The sequence below is a fragment of the Psittacula echo genome, assembly GCF_963264785.1.
Source record: "Psittacula echo genome assembly, chromosome: 7".
NCBI classification, from domain to species: Eukaryota; Metazoa; Chordata; class Aves; order Psittaciformes; family Psittacidae; genus Psittacula; species Psittacula echo.
The window spans coordinates 7,498,837-7,522,035 of NC_137740.1; the positions used below are offsets into that span (position 1 = coordinate 7,498,837).

At 42.2% G+C, this 23,199-nt stretch overlaps 1 protein-coding gene across 1 annotated transcript in view; it reads left to right on the forward strand.

Moving 5' to 3' along the window:
* RAB3B (RAB3B, member RAS oncogene family) overlaps positions 1–21,790 on the forward strand; it is a gene marked incomplete at its 5' end in the record, with an annotated part of 54,820 nt that extends 33,030 nt beyond the window's left edge. Inside the window, 3 exons of the mRNA XM_080623352.1 lie at positions 7,009–7,127; positions 15,914–16,038; positions 19,633–21,790. Coding sequence (XP_080479478.1) covers positions 7,009–7,127; positions 15,914–16,038; positions 19,633–19,820 — 432 coding nt within the window. The 3' untranslated portion in view covers positions 19,821–21,790. The remainder of the gene's footprint in view (positions 1–7,008; positions 7,128–15,913; positions 16,039–19,632) is intronic.
* Positions 21,791–23,199: the final 1,409 nt, after the last annotated feature.

Consider the following 23,199-nt stretch of genomic DNA (forward strand, 5'->3'; position numbering starts at 1 on the left):
TTCCCAACAACCCTAGCTAATTAATACACTTAGAGTGGCTAACATTGCTCAGACATCTGTGCATTGTACAGTTGTTCTTTTGGTGGCTGACTAACAGAATTAAACGATTACATGGGACAACTAAAAAAGATCTAGCAAAAATGGCAAAATATTCTTATATAACAATGCATTCAGTGCCTGAAATGCTTCTTACTCAAGGATCTCAGCCTCTTAAAATACTTCTTGAACTTTGTTTATTTGCAGCTAAAGAAATGGAAGCTGGAAGTAGGCATATGGTATGGGTGCTATGTATGTTCATTCCTGCCGTTTCTTTAGTTTTCTGTTGAGCTAAATGGTTCAGGAAGAATCAAAAACATATCAAAATGATCTTTATATTAATTCTAAGTCATGAAAAATAAGGCTTTTCAATTCTATGGCATTAAAGAATGTGCAAATGAACTTAATCCTTGTGTGTGACTCCTCATGAGGTTTCTCTTTTGCAGCCACTGTCTTTTAAATACTCCAGCAGAGAAACTCAAGCTACAGAAAGATGAGAAGAGCAGATAGAGTCCATAAGCCAGCAACCCTATTTCAGTCCTCCTTACCTTTTGACAGATAAGGAAGGATAACTGCTGCTAATCTTTGCTACAATCTCAAGGCACCTGGGAAAATGGAAGTAACTTCGTTAATGTCTTAGTAGGTCAGGACCAGTGGTGTTAATCACAGTACGCTGGCTTGATTCCAGTTAGGAAATTAGAATCTGCTGAGCGAACGCACCCCGTTGTATTTCCAGTGATTCACTTTTTGTCTTATATAGTGTGGGGTCGCTGAGCAAAGTTAAAGAGCTTCCCAGCCACCAGAAATGTTTTAATGCTGGATGAGGTCAGCTTGTGCTAATTTGTCCCCCGTGCCCATCAGCTTAGTTTATGGAAGTTACTTTATAAAGAAAACCAAGTGCAGTGCCCTACCTGAAGGGACGCTCAGCCACTGAGTTACAGGGGACAACTCCAGAAGTGTGTGCGTCAATGAAGACTGAGGGCTCTGGTGACTGGTGAGCTATTGTGGGCTGTGCATGTGTTAGAAGTCTCTTTTCATGATGTTTCCATCTCCCTAGTGGGAGCAGTTAGTGTGGGAATGTTAGAGCACACAGGGTGGTAGGAGCTTCTGTAAAGGGTAAGCAAAACAGGATAGAAAAGTGAAGCTTCTGCAACTGGTGGTACTGAAATAACCCAAGGCTTCTGGTTTTACTACTGCTAAAGAGTTGAAATTAAAATAGTCATAGTGGGGAAGCATTTAAAAAGCATTCTGCAAGGATAGAGCCTTTAACAAAAGAAGACAGTGGTTTTGTGGTGGGTTTTTATTCATAACAGAAATGTTTTGCTGCAAATTGCTAATACTGATCAAATTAAGCTGTCTCTCAAGGTATCTAAACATGGCTGAGTAGGTTCCAGTGAGTTTTGGACAATGGGAGCACTCCATAAGAAGAGAGGAAAAAAGCACGCTTAACACCATCTGTTGAACTGGAGCATTTTAATCAGAGCTGAGCTCTGAAGGAGCCAGGTGTTATTTTGCTCCTGGCAGCAATTGAAACATCACAGGCTTTTCATGACATCACGTCTTTTCCATGTCTTAACCAGTGACTCATTTTGCTTGCCTGTTTGTTCCTATTTCTAGCTACCAGCAGGAACAGTAAGCACAATGTTAGCATTCTGTTATTAATGGCATAGGTCACTGTCTTCGCTCACCCTTGTCTTTCTTGGTGGGTTGTTTTTTACTGCCTTCTTCTTCTTTCTCAAGGTGACTTTTTTGTTTATCTGATGCTTTCTTGATGGCTTCCACTCAAAAGTCTACTTTTGCAAAGGAAACGTGTATGTTAATGTAAAATCCAGGAGCTCTGAAAGCAGAGCAGAGCCCTTATGTGCTGAGCACTGGGCGAACACACGACTGAGGAAGTCTCAGCATGCACATCCTGACATGGGAGTAGTGGGATGGGACCATACCACCCACCTCACAGCAGGCATCAGTAATGTTGACCAAAACAACTAGAATTGCCAAAGATCATGAGAAATTAAACTCTTTGCATTACAACAGCCCAGAATGCAAGGAAATGGTGCTTTGAGCAGCTAGCAAGGTCCAGTGAGGAAGGCAGAACAGAAGAGCAGCAGAGAAGGCTGCATGTGAGCGTGAATGTTTCCTCATCTGTGCAGAAGGGAAAGTAAACAGGTCTTGGACATGAAAGGGTCAGTTGTTACTGAGCCCCAGAGTGGCCTGTAGCAGAACGAACAGCCCTCTGCCTTCAGGAGGTGTCTTTATTTGTTTCTTATTTAGGTTATCTGTCATGTAGAAAACAGGAACTTAGGTGGCCAATCTTGCTGAGAACTGAGCTGTGTTTGCAGGGAGTCAGATGTTTCCTAACACTTTGATGTCTAATGACTTGCTGCCCCTATAACCACAGGGCCATGAAGTTGATTATCCTGTCCCCAAGGCTGACCAAACTCCAAAGAAAGAGCTATGGTGCAGGTGTCACGATGTGACACTGAACAGCAGGGAAGAAGAGGTCTCTCCTTCGTCACAGCTGATGAAGCCCCGAAACTGTGGTTGGTGCTGGTTGTTGGAGTTGATGTAGCCTCTGTTCTGACTCTGAACAGCCTAAGCAAGGACGAAGCTAAGTACATGCATCTTGTAATTGTTGCCAGCCAGCTGGACAATGGGTAACTCTTGTTCTTACTTATTGTTCTTCTTGAAAACAAAACTCCAAACTCCAAAGAAAACAAGCAAAACCCCGTAATCCTTTAAAAGAAATCAGAAGTTTATTTCTGCAGAGGCTGTTTGTCACGTACACTGCTGGAGCAGTCACGAGGGCATTAAACCCAGTACAGATGAGAAGTTTCAGTGACATTTTATTCAGAACAAAGAACTTGTGGCTGGAAATCTTCACTAGAAGAACAACAGTTCAGAACCAGGGGTTCTGCTTTTTCAGACCTGCAGCAAAGAGCATCTGTCATGATTTAAAATCTCTCATATGTTTCCTGTGCAAGTACCTTGCTGTTTGTGCTAAGACAGCCAAGTACATTGAAGTAAACCTGGTCGTGCTCCTATTGTGAATGTTTATGTGATGGATCTTGTGAGTAGTGGGCATCTGCACATAATGCAAATTCATTTAGCTCTTTTTCCCCTTTGATAAACACTGAATTTTGATTGCTCATTAATGCAAAACCCTCAGATTTGTGTTTCAAGCTACCAACTGATGGTTTTCTGGGTTTTTAATAGTTTGTCTCAAGAACAGGCACAGATGTAAGCTACAGAAGAACACATTACACATTGGTGTAAATATACTGAGACCCTTCCATGCTTGGTTACAGTCCGGCTTTCTGATTCCTCTTCAGGGACAGCCAAACAGGCTGAAGGCTCAGGCTTTTCTTCCTAGGCATTTGGCTAGACTGTTAATTAGAGCTACCCCAGGTTTCTGCTGATCCCTGCCGGTGCCTCATCTACTTGTCTTCTAATGAGTTTATGGTCTACCTGGAAATCTTGCAAGCAGCTTGGGGGAGCAGGGAAGCAATCTGCATCAGTTATTTTCTCCTTCGTTAGATAAATGTCTTGCACATAAAATCCTGTGATGCCTAATTACCAAAGGCTTGTGGTGTTTTAAACTCTGTAAGGACGGCTAATGAAGAACGCTGAAGAAACTGCGCTCGGATTTTGCGGTTTGTTTAATTGTACTGATGTTGAAGTATGGGGGGGTAGGGGATGGTCAGTGAAGCTCGTATAAAACATGATGAGAGTCAAGAGAATTAAGCTAGTTCATAGCTGTCTAAGAAGCTAACATAACCTGAGGGGAAGAAGTCACTTCGGGGTGACATTACAAAGATTCAAATAGATTTGGAGTAATGCAACTAAAAACATTCAAGGGGAGATGGCATGCTCTGTACCTGTATGGTGGAAGAGAGAGAAGAATCCATCAGAGACCCATATAGAGATGAATCACATCTCTGCATTACTGCATAGCCACCAGGGCAAGGTTATGAATAAACTTCACATACCATGAAATACAGGATGCCTTTTCCCCTCTCACACACTGCCTGAGAAGGTAGGCACCTAAGTGTATACTAATGAATATGCAAATGACCCTCCTAATGAGGTAAGTGCATTGTCCACCAGAGAACAGGTTATGACTAAGGAAGTACAGGTAGCCCTTTGGGGTTCTGCACCTCCTACAGCCACGTCCCTGTTTCTTGCTAATGGATAAATTGGAGTCCACCTCCCTGCACAGGGGGTTTGTAGGCAGAATACTGAAATCAGCAAACCAGAATTACTACATTTCAGCGCTTTCTGGCAATAGCACAGTTTGCATTAACACAGATTAACTCTACAGGCTGAGCCCAGATCCTCGCTGAGCCGAGGCACTGGACTTATCCCACAGGATTTGAAAGCCATCCTGAGCATCCCTTGGGGCTGCTGCCTGGAATAGCCTGGATGTACGTCCTCACAGCTAACTCCTTGCTCAGAGCTACTGTCAGATGTAATTTCTTTCCAGACCATTCTGCATGTAGCTCGACAATGTGCCTTGCTGTTGCTTACTGCTTGGTCACAGCCCCATACCCTAAGCCAAAATGAGAACTAGTTAAACACACAATAGAAAACCGAAGATGAGATTTGGGAGATCCTGGCAATGTAGGTGTAAAACAATGATGCTTTTAGCATGAGAACTGAAGAAGCCTGACTTCCTATGGATGTGTTTCTTTCTGTTGGTTGCAGGATCTGAGAAGTTAATAATACTGATTTAGGTCTTTTTCCTAATGAGGCATGAAGAAAGCCTCTCTCCTGTGGATCTTTTGGTGTTGGAAGAAGATAAGCATTGAACTAAGCTTTTTTACCCAGCTTGCTAAGGGATAAAAGTCTTGCTTAAAGTCTCTCTTCACCTTACCAGCTATTTTCATGACATTTGTAAGAATGTACCTTTGAGAGTGTTTCCTTTCAGTCAAATATTATGAGCATGTACACATGCATGTGTGAAGACTGATGATTCAATAAGCCTTGTGTCATTGGGAAATCAGGCTAAAATAAAGCAATTATCGTGTCTGAATAAACAGAGCAATACTATTGCTACTGAGACCTTCCCCACTTGAAGAATTATAGTTGGGATCTAGTTGTCATGGCTGGTTTAGCTGTTCAGCAGCTAAGCAAGGATGTGGCGTCAATAAATACGAGAGTGCTCTGTGATGGATTTATCATGGTAGGAGAAGAGCTGGTCACTCAGGCTGCAAGGTGTAGTCCACCTCATTCTGGTACTTCTTGTCAGGAGGGAACAGAACTATTTCTCAGCCAGTGTGCAACGCTTTGCCGTGATCAGCCAATGGACTGCCCTGCCTTGAAATAAATGCACAAGTTTCAAGGAAAAATCCCTTCTTTTTTCCAGAGGACTGGTGGAGAAACAGCAAGATTCCTGCTGCATAATTTCTCCCTGGGAAATTCGCAGTGTGTTACAGCTGTGGATGGTCTCACAGTAGCGCAATAGGCAGTGTCTTTAAGGAAGCTGCAGGGAGCTTATTTACAAGCACTTTCCCCCTACAGAGAGCCTCTGTGATATTCTGGTGCAGAACAACAGGCAATCGTTGTTGTTTTTCCTCTTTCATAGCCTGGCTAGCATGTGTTCTGGAAGGGCTGACACTGTCTCCTGCATGCAGCAAAAACAAAGCTGCATGTATGGGAATGATGAACAGAAGGGTTTTAAAGCTGAGTAGTTTCCGACCCACTGCACGTTGTGTGGTTTCTGGGGCTCTGGTGATGTGCTATGTCTGATCAGAAACTGTCTCAATACTCTGGCAAGAGTGCTTTACATGGGTTTATTTTACTCTTCCAACTAGCTATGAAATAGGTAAGTCCTTCAGGACCTTTTTCTCTAGAGAAGAGAAACCTTAATCATCACATTTTAAACCAGTGGCAGTAAATGCTTTCTTAAGTGTGGGTTTTGTGAGGACTAGAGGAGCATTCATTTCAGAACTGCTAACCCATAAGAGGAACTAGCAGTCAACACCTTATGGTGAACTTGAGCTTTAAAAGTAAAGCCTTTTGCCTCCCTGCAGCTCTTTCACAGAGTTGCCATTTGTCAAAACATAGATGAAATGTGTTTGTTCAAATAATAGATACTTCCGGAATGAGAGAGACGTTCAGCACACAACTCTTCTTGGTTCAGAAGGCAGGTCCAAAGGGAACAAATTGGATGCAGGACTGTTGATCTGATGTAGAAACACTCCTCAGCTTAAGAGCCGGCAGCTGGAATGTGAGGAGTAAATGTTGCTGGCATCCAACAGATGGTATTTGACATGTTTTCCAGCTGTCACAAGTCTTCTGTTGTATATGTCACCATTTCACCTTTATGCTGCCAGACTGAACATAAAAATGACAACTGCAGGTAGAGGTGTTCTACAGCACTCTACAGACAAACAGAATTATATGGAACTTATTAGTAAATCCCAGATTAGTACATGCACCTCAGACATCATGAGTGGGATATTCCATGTTAAATTCACTTTGTAGAGTAATTTTCATTGCATCAAGTCTTTAATTGTTGTCTTTAACCTCAGGTAAGAGTCACCTGCAATATCTGCTCAAGGACATTTTCCTGCCTGCAATGCTAAATTGCAACATGTAAATGCCTTTTTGCCTACTACAGTAGTGGGCTGTTTTCTATTGCCTCTGCTTTGAAGTGTCAGCTCTCAGTGAACTCTGCTAACGTTTTATTATTGCCTTGAGGCTGAGGCAGAGAAGAGCAATTAAAGGGTTGACATCTTTGGTATTTTTTTAATAGAACATGTGTCAAAATGCATTTAAGAAATCACGGTTTATGCGAAAGCCTAATTAATGCTAAAATGTAAGGACAGTTCATTTCAGATGGGAGCAAATGAGGGTTTTAAAATGTATAACAACAAGAAGTGGTTGCCTTATTTTAGACACAGGACCTCACTACAACTCCTCCTGTTTCTGAGAATTGGAGTGTTAAACCCTAAATATTCCTTTCTGTTCCAGGATACAGCCGGACAAGAAAGATACAGGACCATCACTACTGCCTACTACCGAGGAGCTATGGGCTTCGTCCTCATGTATGATATCACCAGTGAAGACTCCTTCAATGCAGTGCAGGACTGGTATGAAATATTGCTGGATTTGGGTTGGTTTGGTTTTTGGCCAATTCTTTCCTCACAGCTTGTTTGTTGAGAACATCAAACATGCCATCCTCCACAGTACTTTGCATCACCCTGTCCTTTCTTCATCTGAACTCTGGGATAAATAACTTGGGTTTTAAACTCTCCTCTAGAAAATGTTCCACAGGTTCACTTTAATGAAGAAGTTATAATTAAAACCTAGTGGCTTTGAAAAGTTTTAATTTGTTCCAAAGAAATGAATCCTTTAATGCATTATCTGGGGTTGGGAGGTTTTCTGTGCTGCTAAAACAATCCGGTGTAGCAGTGGCTGTTAGAGTCAAATCTCATTTAAAATCTAATAGGGCTAAATCTTTTCAAACTGCCATGAAAAAGGGTTTGGTGGTTGTTTGGTTTGTTTGGATTTTGGGTTGTTTTTCTCCAAGGGTAGACACATGGAACATTATCCACCTTGCCTAGCTCAAGATAAGTAAAAATCTAACTTTATCCATTTAAAAGTTGTGAAGTTTGAATTAGTTGTAGTGGTAATAACAGGAGGAAGAACAAGGCCTAGGACAGAAAGCAAGCGTACCCCTTGGCAGCCAGGCTGTCACCACTGACTACAGAAAGCAGCTGAACTGCTCAGTAAGGCAGTGTTCGGTGAGGAATGGTGGGATGAGGGAGAAGGAGTTACCTATTAAATGTGAAGAGTGGGGGCTTAGCCCTAAAATTAGGTAAGAAATGGCTTCTCGCTGTTGCAAGCTCCTCTGGCTCCACTGAATTCAGGCAGAAACACCAGAAAATGATTTCTGCACTTCCTGGTGGCAGAAAGCAAGGAAATATTTATGGTTTACAATGAAAGAAGAAAGCATCAGGTCAGTTGCTTTAAAAAGTCCATGGCAGTACCAAAGCTTCATTGGTACTGCACTGGTACAGGCTGGTCTACTTAGCATTTAGTGTGCCCTTCCCCTTCCCCACCTGGAGGTCCCCTGATAACTCATGCCACCTCTCTTCTTCCTTGGGAAGAACTGTCTCACCTCACTCCACACTGATGTGATTTTGGAAGCAGAGCTGCGGCCCAGACCTCCTTCCTGCTCTCCTGCCTTCTGGACAAGTACATGTACAGAGCAGGAAGAGTAAGTGGTCTTGCCAGAAGAGCCAGAGCATGTTATTGCCGTGGTCATGGGTAGTGCCTGCAGCCTCCTTGGAGGTAGGTGATAGAATCCAGCACAGTGCCTGAGGTGAAGACACCTGAGCTGCTGCTGTGAGGCAGTTGCTGTGGGCACAGCATGGATAAGCAGAAGGCTGGACCCTGTTGCTGGATCTTGTGTTCTGACATGGCATCCTCAGAAAGTGACACCAGAGTTTGTGGAGGAAATACAGTGCATGGGGAGGCAGGGGAAAGGCTGCATTTATCCTCAGAAGTAGTATCCCTCTGTTTTCCCCCAAAGTTGTAATCCTGTTGCTGGTAGGATATGGTCAGCATGCAAAGAAAGGTGATGCAGCAGTTAATGTAATCTCCCAAGTTCGGTAGGTCGATTTGCAGTGATCTCTGTGACCCACCAGGAGCATGTGATACATGCTGGCTATGGCACTGGCTCTTAGCATCCAGCTCAGTTTGGCTTTTTGTTGAACACCTATTCTGTATCCCCTAATCTAGGTTGTGACTCAGAAACCACAGCAGTGTGGTTTGTTGCTGATAGTAATTTGGCCTTCTCCCAAGGCTGCCCATTATTTATTCTTGCTGTCCACTGAAGCAGATGGTCCGGATCATCACATCTAAGGAGGTAGTCACCACTCTCACCTCATCTCCAGTACCATGACACTGTGCTGCAGGAGGTGAGCAGCAGCACCTTCCCTGAGATGTCCTTCACCAGCTAATGACAGGGGAATAATTTTTTTCCTTGCTGAAAACACAAACCCACAGGTTTTGCCCAACCCAGGTTCCTCCATGTGGCATATTGGCCGTCAAGCTCAGGTGAAGCTTTTCCTGCTTTATGTGTCTGCATGGGGATTTTTCCTGTAGAAGTGCAGGTATGCGAGCTAGGGCAGTATCTTTCACTAAACTAAATATTTTCAGCTTGGCTACCTGGTGAAATGAGATATATACGAGCACACAGTTCATCTACCTCCGTCTGTCAGTTCTGCTCTGATAAATTTTACTTACCAGTCGTAACATAGCCCAAAATAGCAAATCTCAATCTCTGAGCTGATGCTATTTTGAAGTTAGTACAGGTGAAGTTTAAGCTGAAGTATTGGAAGTGGTCTAAGCTCCATTCCATCAAAGGCAGTGCTGAAAGAGCAAGAATTGGGAAAGGTCAGCTTTGTCTATTTGACTTCATGTCTTCCCGTGCCACGGGGGCTGCATGAATATGTTTTCTAACAGCACCTTGTCAGCCAAAGGTGAACCATCAATTTATTTGTACTCTGTATGTTAGGAATCCTTCCAACCAGTTGAAAGATTCGGAGCCCAAATCATGTAGTGGGGTGGATAAAATCGGGCTTTTTCTCCCGTTCTGAAGCTTGTCCACAGAAGAGGGCTGTAGCAGAGCCAGCATCGCTGTGCCAGCAGAGTCCTCTAGTGGCGGTACAACTAAGAGGTGGTTTTCTTTCCCCAGTCTGCAAAATTGCTTTCCTAACTTCCAAAGGGACAAGAAATGGAAACAAAAGCTTTTTGCCTGGTGCTGCTGTATCAGCCCCTGCCATTTGCTGGCATAGTGAGTAGGTAGGATTTTTTGGGTGGTTTTCACCATTCTGGGTGATGCAGTTATGCTTCAAAAGAACGTTATACTGGATCTGGTCTTCAATCAGGAGCTATACTCTCCATGGAAAATTATGGTGTCTGCTACTTGAGTTCGTTCAGCTCAGAGTCTTTATCTTCATCAGCCTGGTGCATTCTTCAGGTCCAGTGCAAGTCAGAAGCATGCCAAATGATAAAAACAGGGCAGTTTACTGCACAGAGGACAGGGTCAGACAAAATCATCAAGGAGACTTTCCTGTTGAGTCCTGAGGTTCAGAAGGAAGCCCCTTGCTTGCTAAACTCCTCAGAGAGGAGTCTAGGTGTGCCTGTATCCCAGCTTAGTCCCAGACTTGGTCTATGGTATATGTCTAAAGGATTTTATATGCACAATTAGTCACTTATACTACCTAGCTAAGATTTCAACCTTTAGCATGCTATTAATCACTTGCTGAGAATCTGTTGCAGCAAGGAATCTCTGAAACTCAAGGAGCAACCTTGTGAGATGTTCCTACTTGAGGGGAAACATGGATGTACAGGCCAGTGCAGGAGGGTTGCTGTGCAGGAGAGCTCAATGGGCCTCTTACTCCATAAGAGTAAGATAATTGACTCATAGGTGTATCTGCTTACCAGCTACAGAAGTTAGGGGGTTTCTTTTCCAAACTTGGCTTGTATCAAGCCTTGACCAGCGCTATGGTTGAGAGGTGTGTGTGCACACTTGCTCAGATTATCCCTTGTCTATTGAGCTGTTATCTGTCCCCCTTTAATCCACTTTGAGTCTGATGTAGCCATCACAACCAGACGCATCCGTTACCACCACCACTGGTGGTTATCACTTGAGCAGAGTCAGGCTGGAGGTGGGGGGAAGCTCACAGCCACAATGTCAAAGTTGTAAGCTGCTCTTTACCTTGCTTGGAAGGTGTGTGGCCTGAAAAGCGAGTTGTCTCTCTGCTTACAGAGCTTTAGGTGGGGCTACAACAAACCACACTATTTCTGAGAGCATACTTCAACCCTCACTGAAGTCCAGTGGGGCAAACACATGCAATATATGCAAAAGCTAAGAGCCAAGCTCATCCTAGGTCATCTTGTATCCTGCAAGCTTCCCGAAATTATGGCAATTAATGCTACACATCCTCTCTCTTTTAAGTGTTCTGCTATCCCAGCTGGCTAATGATGCATTTTTCCGTATCCAGCTACAATAAATGAAGAATACTGATAAGTTGAATATTTTGTCATAAATGCAGCATGATGCAGCAGATGGGCTGACCTTTTAGTCATCGAGAATACATCAGCATTACTCAGTTAATGTTGAAGCAAACCCAGTAAGGAACTTGTTATCCTTCCCAGTTATTCCTAAAATAGCATGTGTGGATGGAATTTGAGGGTTTCTCTGGCATAAAAGATGAGTAAGCCCCTTGCCCTGTGATCATGGGGCTGGGTTCATAGAATAAATACAATCAGGCTTAGGATGACACCTCAAGAAGATCATCAGCTAGTAAAATATGAAGTGATGCCCCTTCTACTAACTTTGGCTGCTATCCATCTCAGTCCATTCTCATTGGCTGAACACAATTCCTCAGTCCTAAAACTGTATCTATTCACGAAATCTTGGAATGGGTCAAGTTGTGTATGGTATCATCTATGTGTTTTACACTAGGATATTCCTCAGTCCTGAAGCCTGTTAATTCCTGCTGATGCCCTGCCTACTGTTCCTTAGTGATTGAGTTTTTAAGATGCTGTGTAAGCAGGCGGCCAACATGAGTCTCAGCCCATCTCATTGCTTTCTCTTGTGCCGTCTCTTCCTGCAGAGTTCCCTGCAGAAAACAAGACAAAAGCATGAATAAACAGCTGAACCAGAGACCTAGCACTCCAAGTAAGCTCTTGCCCATGTCAAACTCTTAACTTCTGTTGAACACGTAGGGGTGGGCATAGATCTCAGAATTCCTCTTCATAACTACACTGAAATTGTGGGAAGGTGGCCTTGAGCAAAGTCAAATCCGTAACAAAGAAGTCTTTTTCCTTCTAGACCACTCCAGCATCTTAGAGCTCATATCCTCCCTCTAGATGGCAAATTCCCATAGCAGGTTGTGCTTTATTATTCTCCAAGCCCTTTCACAAAGCTCCAACATCCTCTCTAAGATTGTCTCCCATGTATGTGGTGCACTTTACCTCTCTGCTCTGGCTCATTGGCATGTGGCTGTTTTAACAGCCTCCTGACCTGCCCACAAGGGAAATGACACTCTCTCTCCCAGTCTGCCCTATGAAGTCTTCCTTAGGTGATCTTTTTACCACGCTTTCCATATGGGTGGATGTCCTAAAGAGGATTCTGGTTTGCTTTGTGTCACTCCAGAAATACTTCTAAACCAAGTAAAGACATTCTGTCTCCAGAATGAGGAGGATCATGGCTGTATATCAGGTATTCAGACAAGTTCTCCAGGTAGTATATGAATGTGAGGTACGGTCTTTCTTTCATTCACATGGATCATTATTCATTATTAATTCCCATGAATAATTATCTTAAAGCAGCTGAGAAAAAGTAAGATACATGATTTAAATGCATTTGGGAATATCTAGAACATGACCTATTCTCTTGCTCCTTGAACGGTAAAGGTACAACAGATTGTACGAGAAGCCTTAAAAGATTAAACAAGTGACTTTCCGTGCTGCAGTGTGACAAAGAGCACAGTCAGGTTATTTTACAAGAAAAACCATAAATGGGCAAAAGCAAAGATGGGTTTTACCTTATATTTGAAAGTAATTGATCTTATTTAAATAAGATGCATATCCTGTAGGTGAGTGAAATGGTTAAATGAGTTTTCCTGGCTTTCTAGATATCTTTCTTTTTAGTAGGCTCCTTTGACAGTTACTATTTGACACTAGCTTAATAGTTCTGTGTGCAGATAAATCAGCGGTTTATACCTCATTTGAAACTGTACTGAAACTAGGATATACTCAATATTTTATACTGTCAAGTAAATAGAAAATATTATGGAAACTCTTGCTTTGGACAACCTGGACAATTTCATAGGAGGGAAGGAAAAATTGGTTAAATATAGCTTTGATTTAAGAGACAGTTGGGTTCACATATCATCAGCTTTATTTATCTTTCAGTCTGACCTCCAAATTAGGTTGTTGATATCCCCATGGAGCTGTGAACCTGAGACTGTTTTTCTTCTAAGTGTGAAGCGTAAACCCCATCCTTTATCGTCAGTTTGGGGAATTCAGCACAAATAAAGCACAGCATTGTTGTTGTGTCACAGAAACATGTTTTCTCCAGTGTGTATATTGGACTGCCCTGATGGTTGTTGTAACATCTTAATTGCACAAGCCTTGCTGTTTGTTTGTTTGTTTACCTTTCTAGAAGCTTCTGGAAATTTGCTGCCTTTCTTTTGGTATGGGGATCAGGGTTTCTTTTAGACATTCATCTTCATAGGATACCTAAAAGAGACTTTTCATCAGGGACTGTAGCCATAGGAACAAGCGGTAATGGGTTTAAATTTAAACAGGGGAAGTTCAGGTTGGATACAAGGCAGAAGTTCTTCCCTGTGAGGGTGCTGAGGCGCTGGCACAGGTTGCCCAGAGAAGCTGTGGCTGCCTCATCCCTGGCAGTGTTCAAGGCCAGGTTGGACACAGGGGCTTGGAGCACCCTGCTCTAGTGGAAGGTGTCCCTGTCCATGGCAGGGGTTGGAGCTGGATGAGCTTTAAGGTCCCTTCCAACACAAACCAGTCTGTGATTTTGTGATTCTATAACTTTGTTTAGATTTTATTCCTAGTAAGTGTAAAATGTCAGTGTTCTGTGAGAGGTTTTTCACTAACTTATACGGACAAGGAGAAGGATGAGTTTTTGTTGGCGATCCTTCATGGGTTTTTGTCTTCTTTCTAATTATCTAAGTAACTCTGTTTAAATAGCTAAGATTTGGCAGTGTGTCCCCATATAACCCCTCATGGACTGAGATGAATCCAGAGAGAGGACTGAGAGTCAGAAGAGGAGCCTGGATATAAGTGTTTTAAATGGAAGCTGGAGAGACTTTCTTTCTCTGTATCGCTTATGGAGGGAGACTGGGCTCACCCGTTCTGTGATGAGCTTTGAGAAACCCCAGAGTACTGCATAAACTCATCACAGACTCATATTAGCTCTCTGGGGGCTTGTCTACATGGGAGCACTCAGAAGGGTGAAAGCGGAGGAGCCAAAATTGGGATTGAGTGAGCGCCTTTCCAGGAGGATGCTAAGAAGAGTACAAAGTTTCATTGCACAAAGGCTTGGTTTATTTTTGCACGCTGCAGTGTGAGTCTGGGTTTGTGCAATGGGGTTTGGGTTTATGTTTTCCAGTGCAATCCAAAATGGCTCCTGCTTAATGGCAAGTTGCACAGTGAGATGACTCCCTTTTCCATAGATATCTGTGGAAAAGGCAAGTAAGCAGCTCAAATTAATTAAAAATTATCCTTAGCAGATCAGAGCTGGAGGCTGCTGCTAATTCAAAAGAGAAGGAATCGAGTGCTTTATTGTTAAGGGAGTTCAAGCAAACTAGAGAGAAGTGAAAATATGAGGGGGATTCCTGGCTCTCCTGGGAAATGGGTTTGCCTGAAACTATAGTATCCTGGATGGAGGAGTGATGAGCTGGGGCAGAGTGGGAAGGTGAGTTAGGGGCTGGAGGAAGTGAAGGAGGGAAAGAATGAATTGCTTCTGGCAGAGCAGCCTAATTACCTTTGGGAAGGAGGGAGGCTTAAAAGATAGAGCTGGCTTAGTGAAGGTAAAACAGGTTGGGCCTGTCTGAAAAAGTTGAATGCTACCAAGCTAATACTGTTCTGTGCTGGCTCTGTGACACCTCTGCAAGGATGATGGGAAAGGACCAGCCCCTCAGGATGAACAGAACAAAAATCTGCTGTTTTGTCATAGAAAAACTATGAAGTGGTCAAATATAAGGTCAGACTTGTAGAACCATAGAATAGTTAGGGTTGGAAAGGACCTTAAGATCATCCAGTTCCAACCCCCCTGCCATGGGCAGGGACTTCTCACACTAGACCATGTCACCCAAGGCTCTGTGCAGCCTAGCCTTGAACACTGCCAGGACTCCTTGGATCCACAGCTAGCTCCACTCTGGTTTCAGCGTACGAGCTACAGAGAGCTTTAGAGGCTTTAAGTTCATCCCAGTGCTCCTGCTTACGCGTCCACTCACCTGATCCCTCTGTTGCTGAAATTAGTGTTTGTCCGATACCTGCCGTCTGTCATTGCATCTGCTGTTTCCTGCCTTAGGTATCACTTAATCCTGCTGGGTTCAAATATCAGCTCACAGAGCCTTACCTTCATCCCGTACCTTCCTGATGTGGTACATTTCTGTTTCTCTTTAGCAATTGTTTCCATGTTGCTATGCAGTTTCAGTCTCTGTGAACAAGTTTTCCTGTTCAAGCCAAGGTGACTTGATGCTTCCATCTGTTTGACTCTCAAAACACAATTTCTTATGGTGTCACTAAAACTGCAGCTAAAGAGCATTTTATTTGTCTGCTCCCTGCTCTAGTGGAAGGTGTTCCTGCCCATGGCAGGGGGTTGGAACTGGATGAGCTTTAAGGTCCCTTCCAACCCAAACCATTCTATGATTGTTGTTATGTGTTTTATAAGAGGTTGTAAATCTAGCATGAAATGTGTATCTATCGTATGGTTTTCTCTATAGGGACAATATCCTTAAGAGGTGTAATTGATTGTAACTCCCCTGACAGGTTACAGCTGAAGGAGAATAAGCTTTTTTTTGTCCCTAGACTTCAGAAATCACTAAGTTCAGCTTTTCAGTAAGTCTGGATCTTATGATTTTAAAACACTTGCAAAGCCTTAACAAGAAACTTTGTTGTCACATGAAGTTAAGGAGTAGTAAAATAGAATGGTTCTATAAATGACATAGTTTGCAGTCTTGCTTTATGTGTAAGATTGGTCATTTGTCTTTTAACCAACACAGTCTTGGATGCTGATGTTGTCATTAATAGTACTTGTTTTTATACTTGATATATGATTGTATTTTGGCATAGCTGGTGGAACATAACACTCTTTTTTGACCTCCTGCAGGGCCACCCAAATCAAGACTTACTCCTGGGACAATGCACAAGTGATCCTGGTGGGAAACAAATGTGACATGGAGGATGAGAGAATTGTACCTGTAGAGAAGGGTAAAAATCTGGCAGATCAGCTAGGTACATATCACAGCTCTGCTTTCTACTCTTTTCCCTTTGCTTCTTTATACTGTGTATGATAAAAAGACCTTCCAGAATCAATACTTTAATGATGGTATCACAACTAAGAAACATAACATATGGTATCACAACTAAGAAACATAATATATTCTAAGTCCATAGGTTACTTGCTTAGTGCTGAATAACACCTTCTTGTAATGTTGCTCTATCAAGCTAGTTTCTAAGGATGTAAGGAAGACAAAGTTTGTGAGCAGCTTTTATTAGCTCACAGAATTAAAAGAGAAAAAGTTTTCATAAACATAATCCTGTCTCCAGGTCTCCAAGTGCCACATAATAATTTTCAGAATGCAAGCATTGATTTTTGTACAACAAATTCGTTTATTTTTGCAACTAAACAATGAAAAAAGAAGTTTACACATCAGAACTGTAGAGCTGAGTACAATGTACCACGCTTCTCTATCTGGGTAGGAAAAAGACATTACGTTATTGATGTGGGATAGAAAAAGCAGAACGTCCATTTGCAATGAAAATTTAAGAACGAACAGCAAAAGAAATTAATCTTATTTATAATTTTTGTTATATATTACAGAATATATGATCTTTTCAATATGGAATATGGGCTTCTGTGTTAAGCTTTAACTATACTGTTGCAAGTTAGTCCTGTTGAACTTAATTCAGCTACAGCCAAGACAGTGGGCATACTGTAAATATCTGTCTAGCTTTTAAGAGCTGAGATTCTTATCAGACCCAAAGGAATCACCATCATCTCGAATTTATAAAATCCTATATTGTCTTCAATTCCTGAGCAGTAATTGGAGGGTACAGAATATATTCTATATACATGTAGAATATAAACTGGGGGTACTGGAGTTCCAGTACACACTGAATCCATTGTTGAAGTTCAGTGTGTGACCTTGATCAAATTGCCAGTTATGGTTAAATCTTAGGTAATGAATATTTATTAGTTGAGGGGTTTGTAATTGTTGGTTTGATTGGTTTGGTTTGGGTTTTGGTTGTTGCTTTTTTATTTAATGAAGGGAAGCTATAGAAACCCTCCTCATAGATGAATATAAAGTATGGCTCTGTGATAGGAACCTGTGTGATATGAAGAAAGATGGTCACTGTTCCAAAGAGTTAGGAGCAATCAGGTTATTCTTTCATGTTTCACATGCAAAGAAAAGAAGCATGTCTGTAAAGACCTGCAGGATTAGAGCCTTCAAGTGTAAATTCTACATATGCTAAGCACAAAGAGGTGCTATTTATGACCAAATATCAAACTAAACTCTCTAATTTCCCATTATTAATATTATTGTAATAATAATTCTTTACATCTAGGACTAGCAAAGCAAAGACATGGTTAGTTTGCAAAATCAGTTGTAGGCTCTTTTTTACACATCGGGATTTAATTTGCTTTTGAAAATGTGAATATGAATAAATTCTGTTCCTGGCCTGCAGACTTTCAAAACCATTGTTAATGCCATGTGTGCCCACGTATTTTGCAAGAGTAATCACACTGTTAGTGATTGAAAATTTGTCCAGAACAATGTAACAGCAAATAGAGAGTTTTACTGGATCTTCCACTACTATTTGGACTTCTAATGTTTTTTCTCCCCCCAAAATCTGTGCAAACACAAGTCTGGCATCCAGAATCTGAATCCTTTACGTTTGGGACACCTCAGAACCGACATGAGCACAGAGTTACCATAGCAACTGACTCCATCAGTAGGAAACTGTTCTGCTGAAGAATCCCCAGTTCTGCTCCAGACCTGTCCTCATGCTTGTTCAGCTCACCCTGGAGAAACATACCCAGTGCAGAGCAAAACGAAACCTGACTGTGCCTTTGGGCAGTTCTGCCTTGGTCCTCCTCTCTGTAGCCTCCCAAAATACTGAATGCTCTTTTTAAAAGGGCTGAAAAATATATCTGGGTTTGTCAGTCAGATTTTCCTTACACTAACTGTGCTAATGTGTACAGCATTATCTGAAATTACTTAGTGTGGTAGGTGGGAAGAATCTCTTTAACTGACTATTGACTGAAAGCTTAAACTGTTAGCTTTCATCATAGTGATTCACACAGAGGTTATCCGCCAGCGTGTTATCTGTTTGTATAGTGACATTAACATCATTGAGATGATTTCCTAATCAGATGAATAAATTGTTATTGGCCTGAAACGAACCAAACCCAAACAGATTCAGCCATAGCAGAAGCTAAACCAATGCTGGACTGACAAATACCTAAGTTCAGGTCTCTGATTCCCTTTGCCTTTTATATAACTGCTTTTAACCATCATCAAAGACAGCAGGTGAGGCAGATGGAACCCTTTCCTGCTGCGGGACAGACATCTGACTGCTACAGCTGAACCCAGGACACTTGCTCACTCACAAGGACACACCTCCACCATCACCTCACCCGTTGTCCCATGATACTTAAAAAGTGTTAGAATGGGGCAGATACCTACTTGTTATCACACACAGGGTGCCTCAGTCCACCAGCAGTGGCAGGCTGATCAGTTAAGATGACTTATCTTTCTCTTTCTTTGTGGCAGAATCAAAGAAAACTGGTGCAATGCACAAGATCCCCAGAATGAAGCACAACAGAATGTAGCTTATTGCAAAATAAACTGGCTGTGGTGCTTGAGCTGTTGCTGTTGGCAATATAATAACCTGGTAGAACAGAAGAAACAGCCATTGTAAGTGATGGTTGGCCTTTGATGCCCCTGGGGTTAGAAGGATTAAGAAATGCTTTACAGCTCAGTGCATTTCTGCTGGCAGAGGCAGGGTTCAGGCTGTGAGAAGGCTGGTTCGTGCATAGCAGGGGGTGTCAACGAGCAGCAGCTTGATGCCTGTGACATCCCCACCTGGCATAACTCCAGCTTTGCTGTTTGGTTTTTGGTTTTTTTAATCAGGAAGGGTCAGTGTTTGAGAATCCATATTCATACAACAGCAAGGAGCTGCCAACTGAACACTGAAATTACTCTGTAGGAGGCACACAATGTTATTTGCAGTTCAGCAGTGCTGAACAGCCCTTGTCAGGATGGGTGCTCTGCCATGACCTGTGTAGTGTGAGTATCAATCACCCTGAAGAGCTTTCCATGTAAGCAGGCAAAGAATGGGAATAAACAAGACCAAAGTCATGGAGCATTTTGCTCACAAGCGCAGAAGTTGGTCAGCAGAAGGAATACAACCACAACCTTGCTTCTTTTTCTGGTCTCTGCTCTTGCTAGCCTGCAGTAGTGGTTCATAGAGAAAGCCTGGTCCTTGAGGGGTGCGTGGAGCCCAGGAAGGCCCTTTTGTACATTACCAGTTAGTGGTATGGCAGCAGCAGCCACAGCCCAGGGCATGTTCACTGACCTAAGGGGAGGGTTATTCAGATCTGTATCATCTGCAGATGTATTTACCAGGGTAAGGATCCATTTATTGAATCTTATTGATGCTTCATAAATTTTAGAAGCATTTCTGCTCTCCATTGAGAGTGTGGGAATGAACTGAGCTAAAGAATTGTCCAATATCTGAATTCTGATTAATATCAGGATTAATATTTTAAACCCCATCTCCATTATCAGTCTCTATTGATATTTTTCCCACTTTTTCTCACAGGTTTTGACTACTTTGAAGCCAGTGCCAAAGAAAACATCAACGTAAGGCAGGTGTTTGAGCGTCTCGTGGATATAATCTGTGAGAAGATGTCAGAGAGTATAGATTCAGACCCTTCCAGGGGCACTTCAGGAAGGAGCATGCGGCTCACAGACAACCCACCCCCTTCGCAGCAGAACTGCTCATGCTAGTGACCTTTCTCGCTGAGACACATCCTTCTTTCCTGACTACATTTTGCCATTTCGTTTGTAGTGCTGTGTTATCATGTAGTGCAAAGGCAGAAGTCTCTGTTGTAGGAAACTGGTATGTTTTGTTTAATGTGTTTTAGTGTTAATATTATATATTTCTTCATCCAATAATTTAAATAACAAAAATCAGAATAAATATTGTAAGTGCACCTTGTGTTAATGTTACACTGAAGGAAAAAAAGCGTTGTTTAGTGTTGCAAATGTTACTTCCACAGAGAATGCTGCATTTTTAATTATAAACTCCTCTACTGCAGAAAGAGGTTTTTGTCAAGAACAGCAGGAAGCATAAAAACCAATTAGAAGGGACCAGGTCTAAAAGAAAATGAGGGAAAAGATCTCTTATAAAACAAGAATGTGTCCATATATTTTGAATCATTGCTGCTGTCCTCTAGACATGGACCTTAGCTTATCTGTATGATGGAGCTGAAAGCAGTGAGTTTCTGTCTGACAGTTTGAGGTTCTCCAGAGAGGAAAGAGAAAAGGGCAGTGGATTTTGTGTCAGGCCTCTAAATAGAGGACGAGCACATAGAGGAATCAAAGCTGCCAGGCTGGGATGAGGAGGCCTTGCAGCCACACATGCTCTTGGCTGGTGCTGGGTGAAGGAGCAAGAGCCCTTCCAGGGGCTGCCCTTGCCTGCCCACTGCCCCACAGCCACCAGTAAGGGCTTAGGTGCTGCTGTGCTTGGCACCTTGCTGCCCCTTAACATCTAGAAGCCCAAAAGCTGACTGTCCTGCAGCTTTCTCCTGTATCCTCTAGTTTTACCTTTCCAGGTCTGGATCTACTCTGATCAACTGCTTGACGGTGAGCTTGTTGCAGGGTGAAGGGAAGGAGGAATTGGCTGCTGCATGCTTAGTTGGAGGCATAATCTGACATGTAAAACTTGGAACAGCACTGTCTCAGAAAGATAAAAATATCAGCAGCCAAAATGAGTGTTGGCAAATATTAGTGCCGGATTAGTGCCAATTATTATTGCCAATATTATTAGATTTTCTTTCTGCATTTTGTTATTTTTTCTTAAGTTTTGTGCTAGATGGGTTTGGGGGGGTAGTTTTTTCTGGTTTCAGATTCAACTAAAAAAAGCAAGAAGATTGATTAATAAAACATAATTGCAAATTAAAAACAACAAAGCCGTCCTGTTAGAAGTTATCCCACGGACGTCTTGTTGCATCATTCTTTGAAGGGAGGAACAATTTTTCATACTTGATATCTAAAATATTCTTAAATTTCCAGTGTCTCTAAAATTGTAAAACTGCTGCCACACGCAGAGCTTGTATTTCTCTGAAATTCCTGGAGGAACTGCTTGTGTGAACCTGTGAAGTCACATTCACTGGACGCCTTCGTTTATGGTTATGCCTTTGTGCATCCCAGCTCCGCAAGTGACTGTGAATTGTGGCTGTAAATGTAAATTAAGTGGATTCAAAGAGAAATTTGCTGTCTTAAGGTGAAAACCTTTCCAAGTTTTATGGCTTTACCTTAAGGCCATGAGCTTCTCTGGCTGAGGAGATTTTCTGATGTCAGGCACTGGAGTTGAGTATCTGCCCGCTGCACTGCAGTGTGCTGGATCATGACACTAGTGAACGCTTCTGTAATTCTGTTGTGTTTCAAAGTGTAATAGTTCTAAGGAGAAAAGCACAATATCCTGGAGAAGAATCCAGCCACACTGATGTAGTTTGAGCTGATTGTGCTGAAGGCTTGACCCCTTTGTGTGTTGCTTTCAGAAATCTTTACTGTGACATGATTTTGGTTGTGTGTGGGTGATCTAGTACTGAATGTGTGATTTGTGCAGCGCTAGGAATGTGGTTGTTGTATCTAAACCCCTGAAACTGCAAAATAAAGACAAATGTTGTCACCAGGCATGGCCAGAGAGCTTGTGTGCTAGCGTTAGGCAATCCTCTGTGTGTATAAAGAAGGTATCTATCTCCTTAATGCTTTTAAAACACATTAAACCACACCAATCTTTTTTGGACAGGGTGATGATCCTTAAGCCAGCAGTCCGGAATCACTATGCAGAATTAAAACAGAGTAAAGAGAAGGATTATTTGGCTAATAAATGGGCAGTGCAGTGTTCTAATTGTAGAAGGAGCAGGTTTTAGGGCAACTTTTGTGTAACTAGCAACAAGAAATAAAACCTTGCGCAGCAGGGAGTGATGATTTTGAGCTGTGGGAGGTATAACAGAGCACCTCAGTGCTAATAATGATGTTTCATTTCAGCAACTCAATGGTAAAAGAAAAAGGATTCAGCAGAAATGGAGTTTCAGTTCCTTTGTTTTACTTACTGTTTTGTCCTAGCAAAGAGAACGTTCCCTTTTGTACCTAATGTATAATTGTGTTTCATTGTGTTCCCCATACATTCCAGGTGCTCCAAGCTAGGCTGGGCAGAACTGTTGTTTACAGGACAAGCCAGCAAGTAGCTACACGGTGGCATAGTCCAAAGACCTGGAAAATACAGGGAGAAACATAGTACTTGGTGCAGAAATCCTGCAGTTTATTTCAAGTAAGGAATCAAATCATCACAGACAACTGACACATCTCTCCTTTAATATATATATTATGTATCTCATCTTACTTTTGTATTAAAAGATGAGAATGGATGGAGAGAAAGCCTTTTGCCTTAAGTGGCATGCAGCTGATTTCAGTATCAACAGGGAGTCAATTGTAGTTGTTACTTGTATTAACTTGTAAGAGACAGAATGTGAGGCAATAATGTATTATTGAGGCAAGGGAAATAATAGACTTGCTTGCCCTGAAGACAAACCCCAAATTCTTAATTTAGTCTCATATAGAACCTTCCATTTGACTGGAAGTGGCCTGGGATAGTAGTGTTGATAAACCAGTGTGGTTACAGGATCAAAGAAGGGATACCAGAAGGTGAAAAGAAGAAGGTGACTGCTCTTCACAAGCTTTGCTCTATGGCTTGTACCATACAGCACTGAGAACATAGTTCTCCACTGAAAGCCATAAGCTCTGGGTTAGAGATGGGTCTTGGCTTCCATCTTGTGGAGAAATAAAGCACTAAATTATCTTCCTAGACATCCAGTCTAATTTGTCATCCCTGTACCTCGGACAGCCCCTCTCATTTGTATTAGCCTCTGGTCCCTTAACTGTGCTTTCATAATCTGTTTTGCAGTCAACAGAGACTCACACATACACACACAACTAATTCTGGTATCACATGAACAGCAGAAAACTTAAACATGGAACAATGCCAAAAGGGATGTGATACATACAAAGGCAAGCTCCCTAACAGATCTCAAAGCATTACAAGGAAGAGGATCTTGGCAGCGTGTGCCCTTTGGAAACACCAGGTTCAAAGAGACTTAGA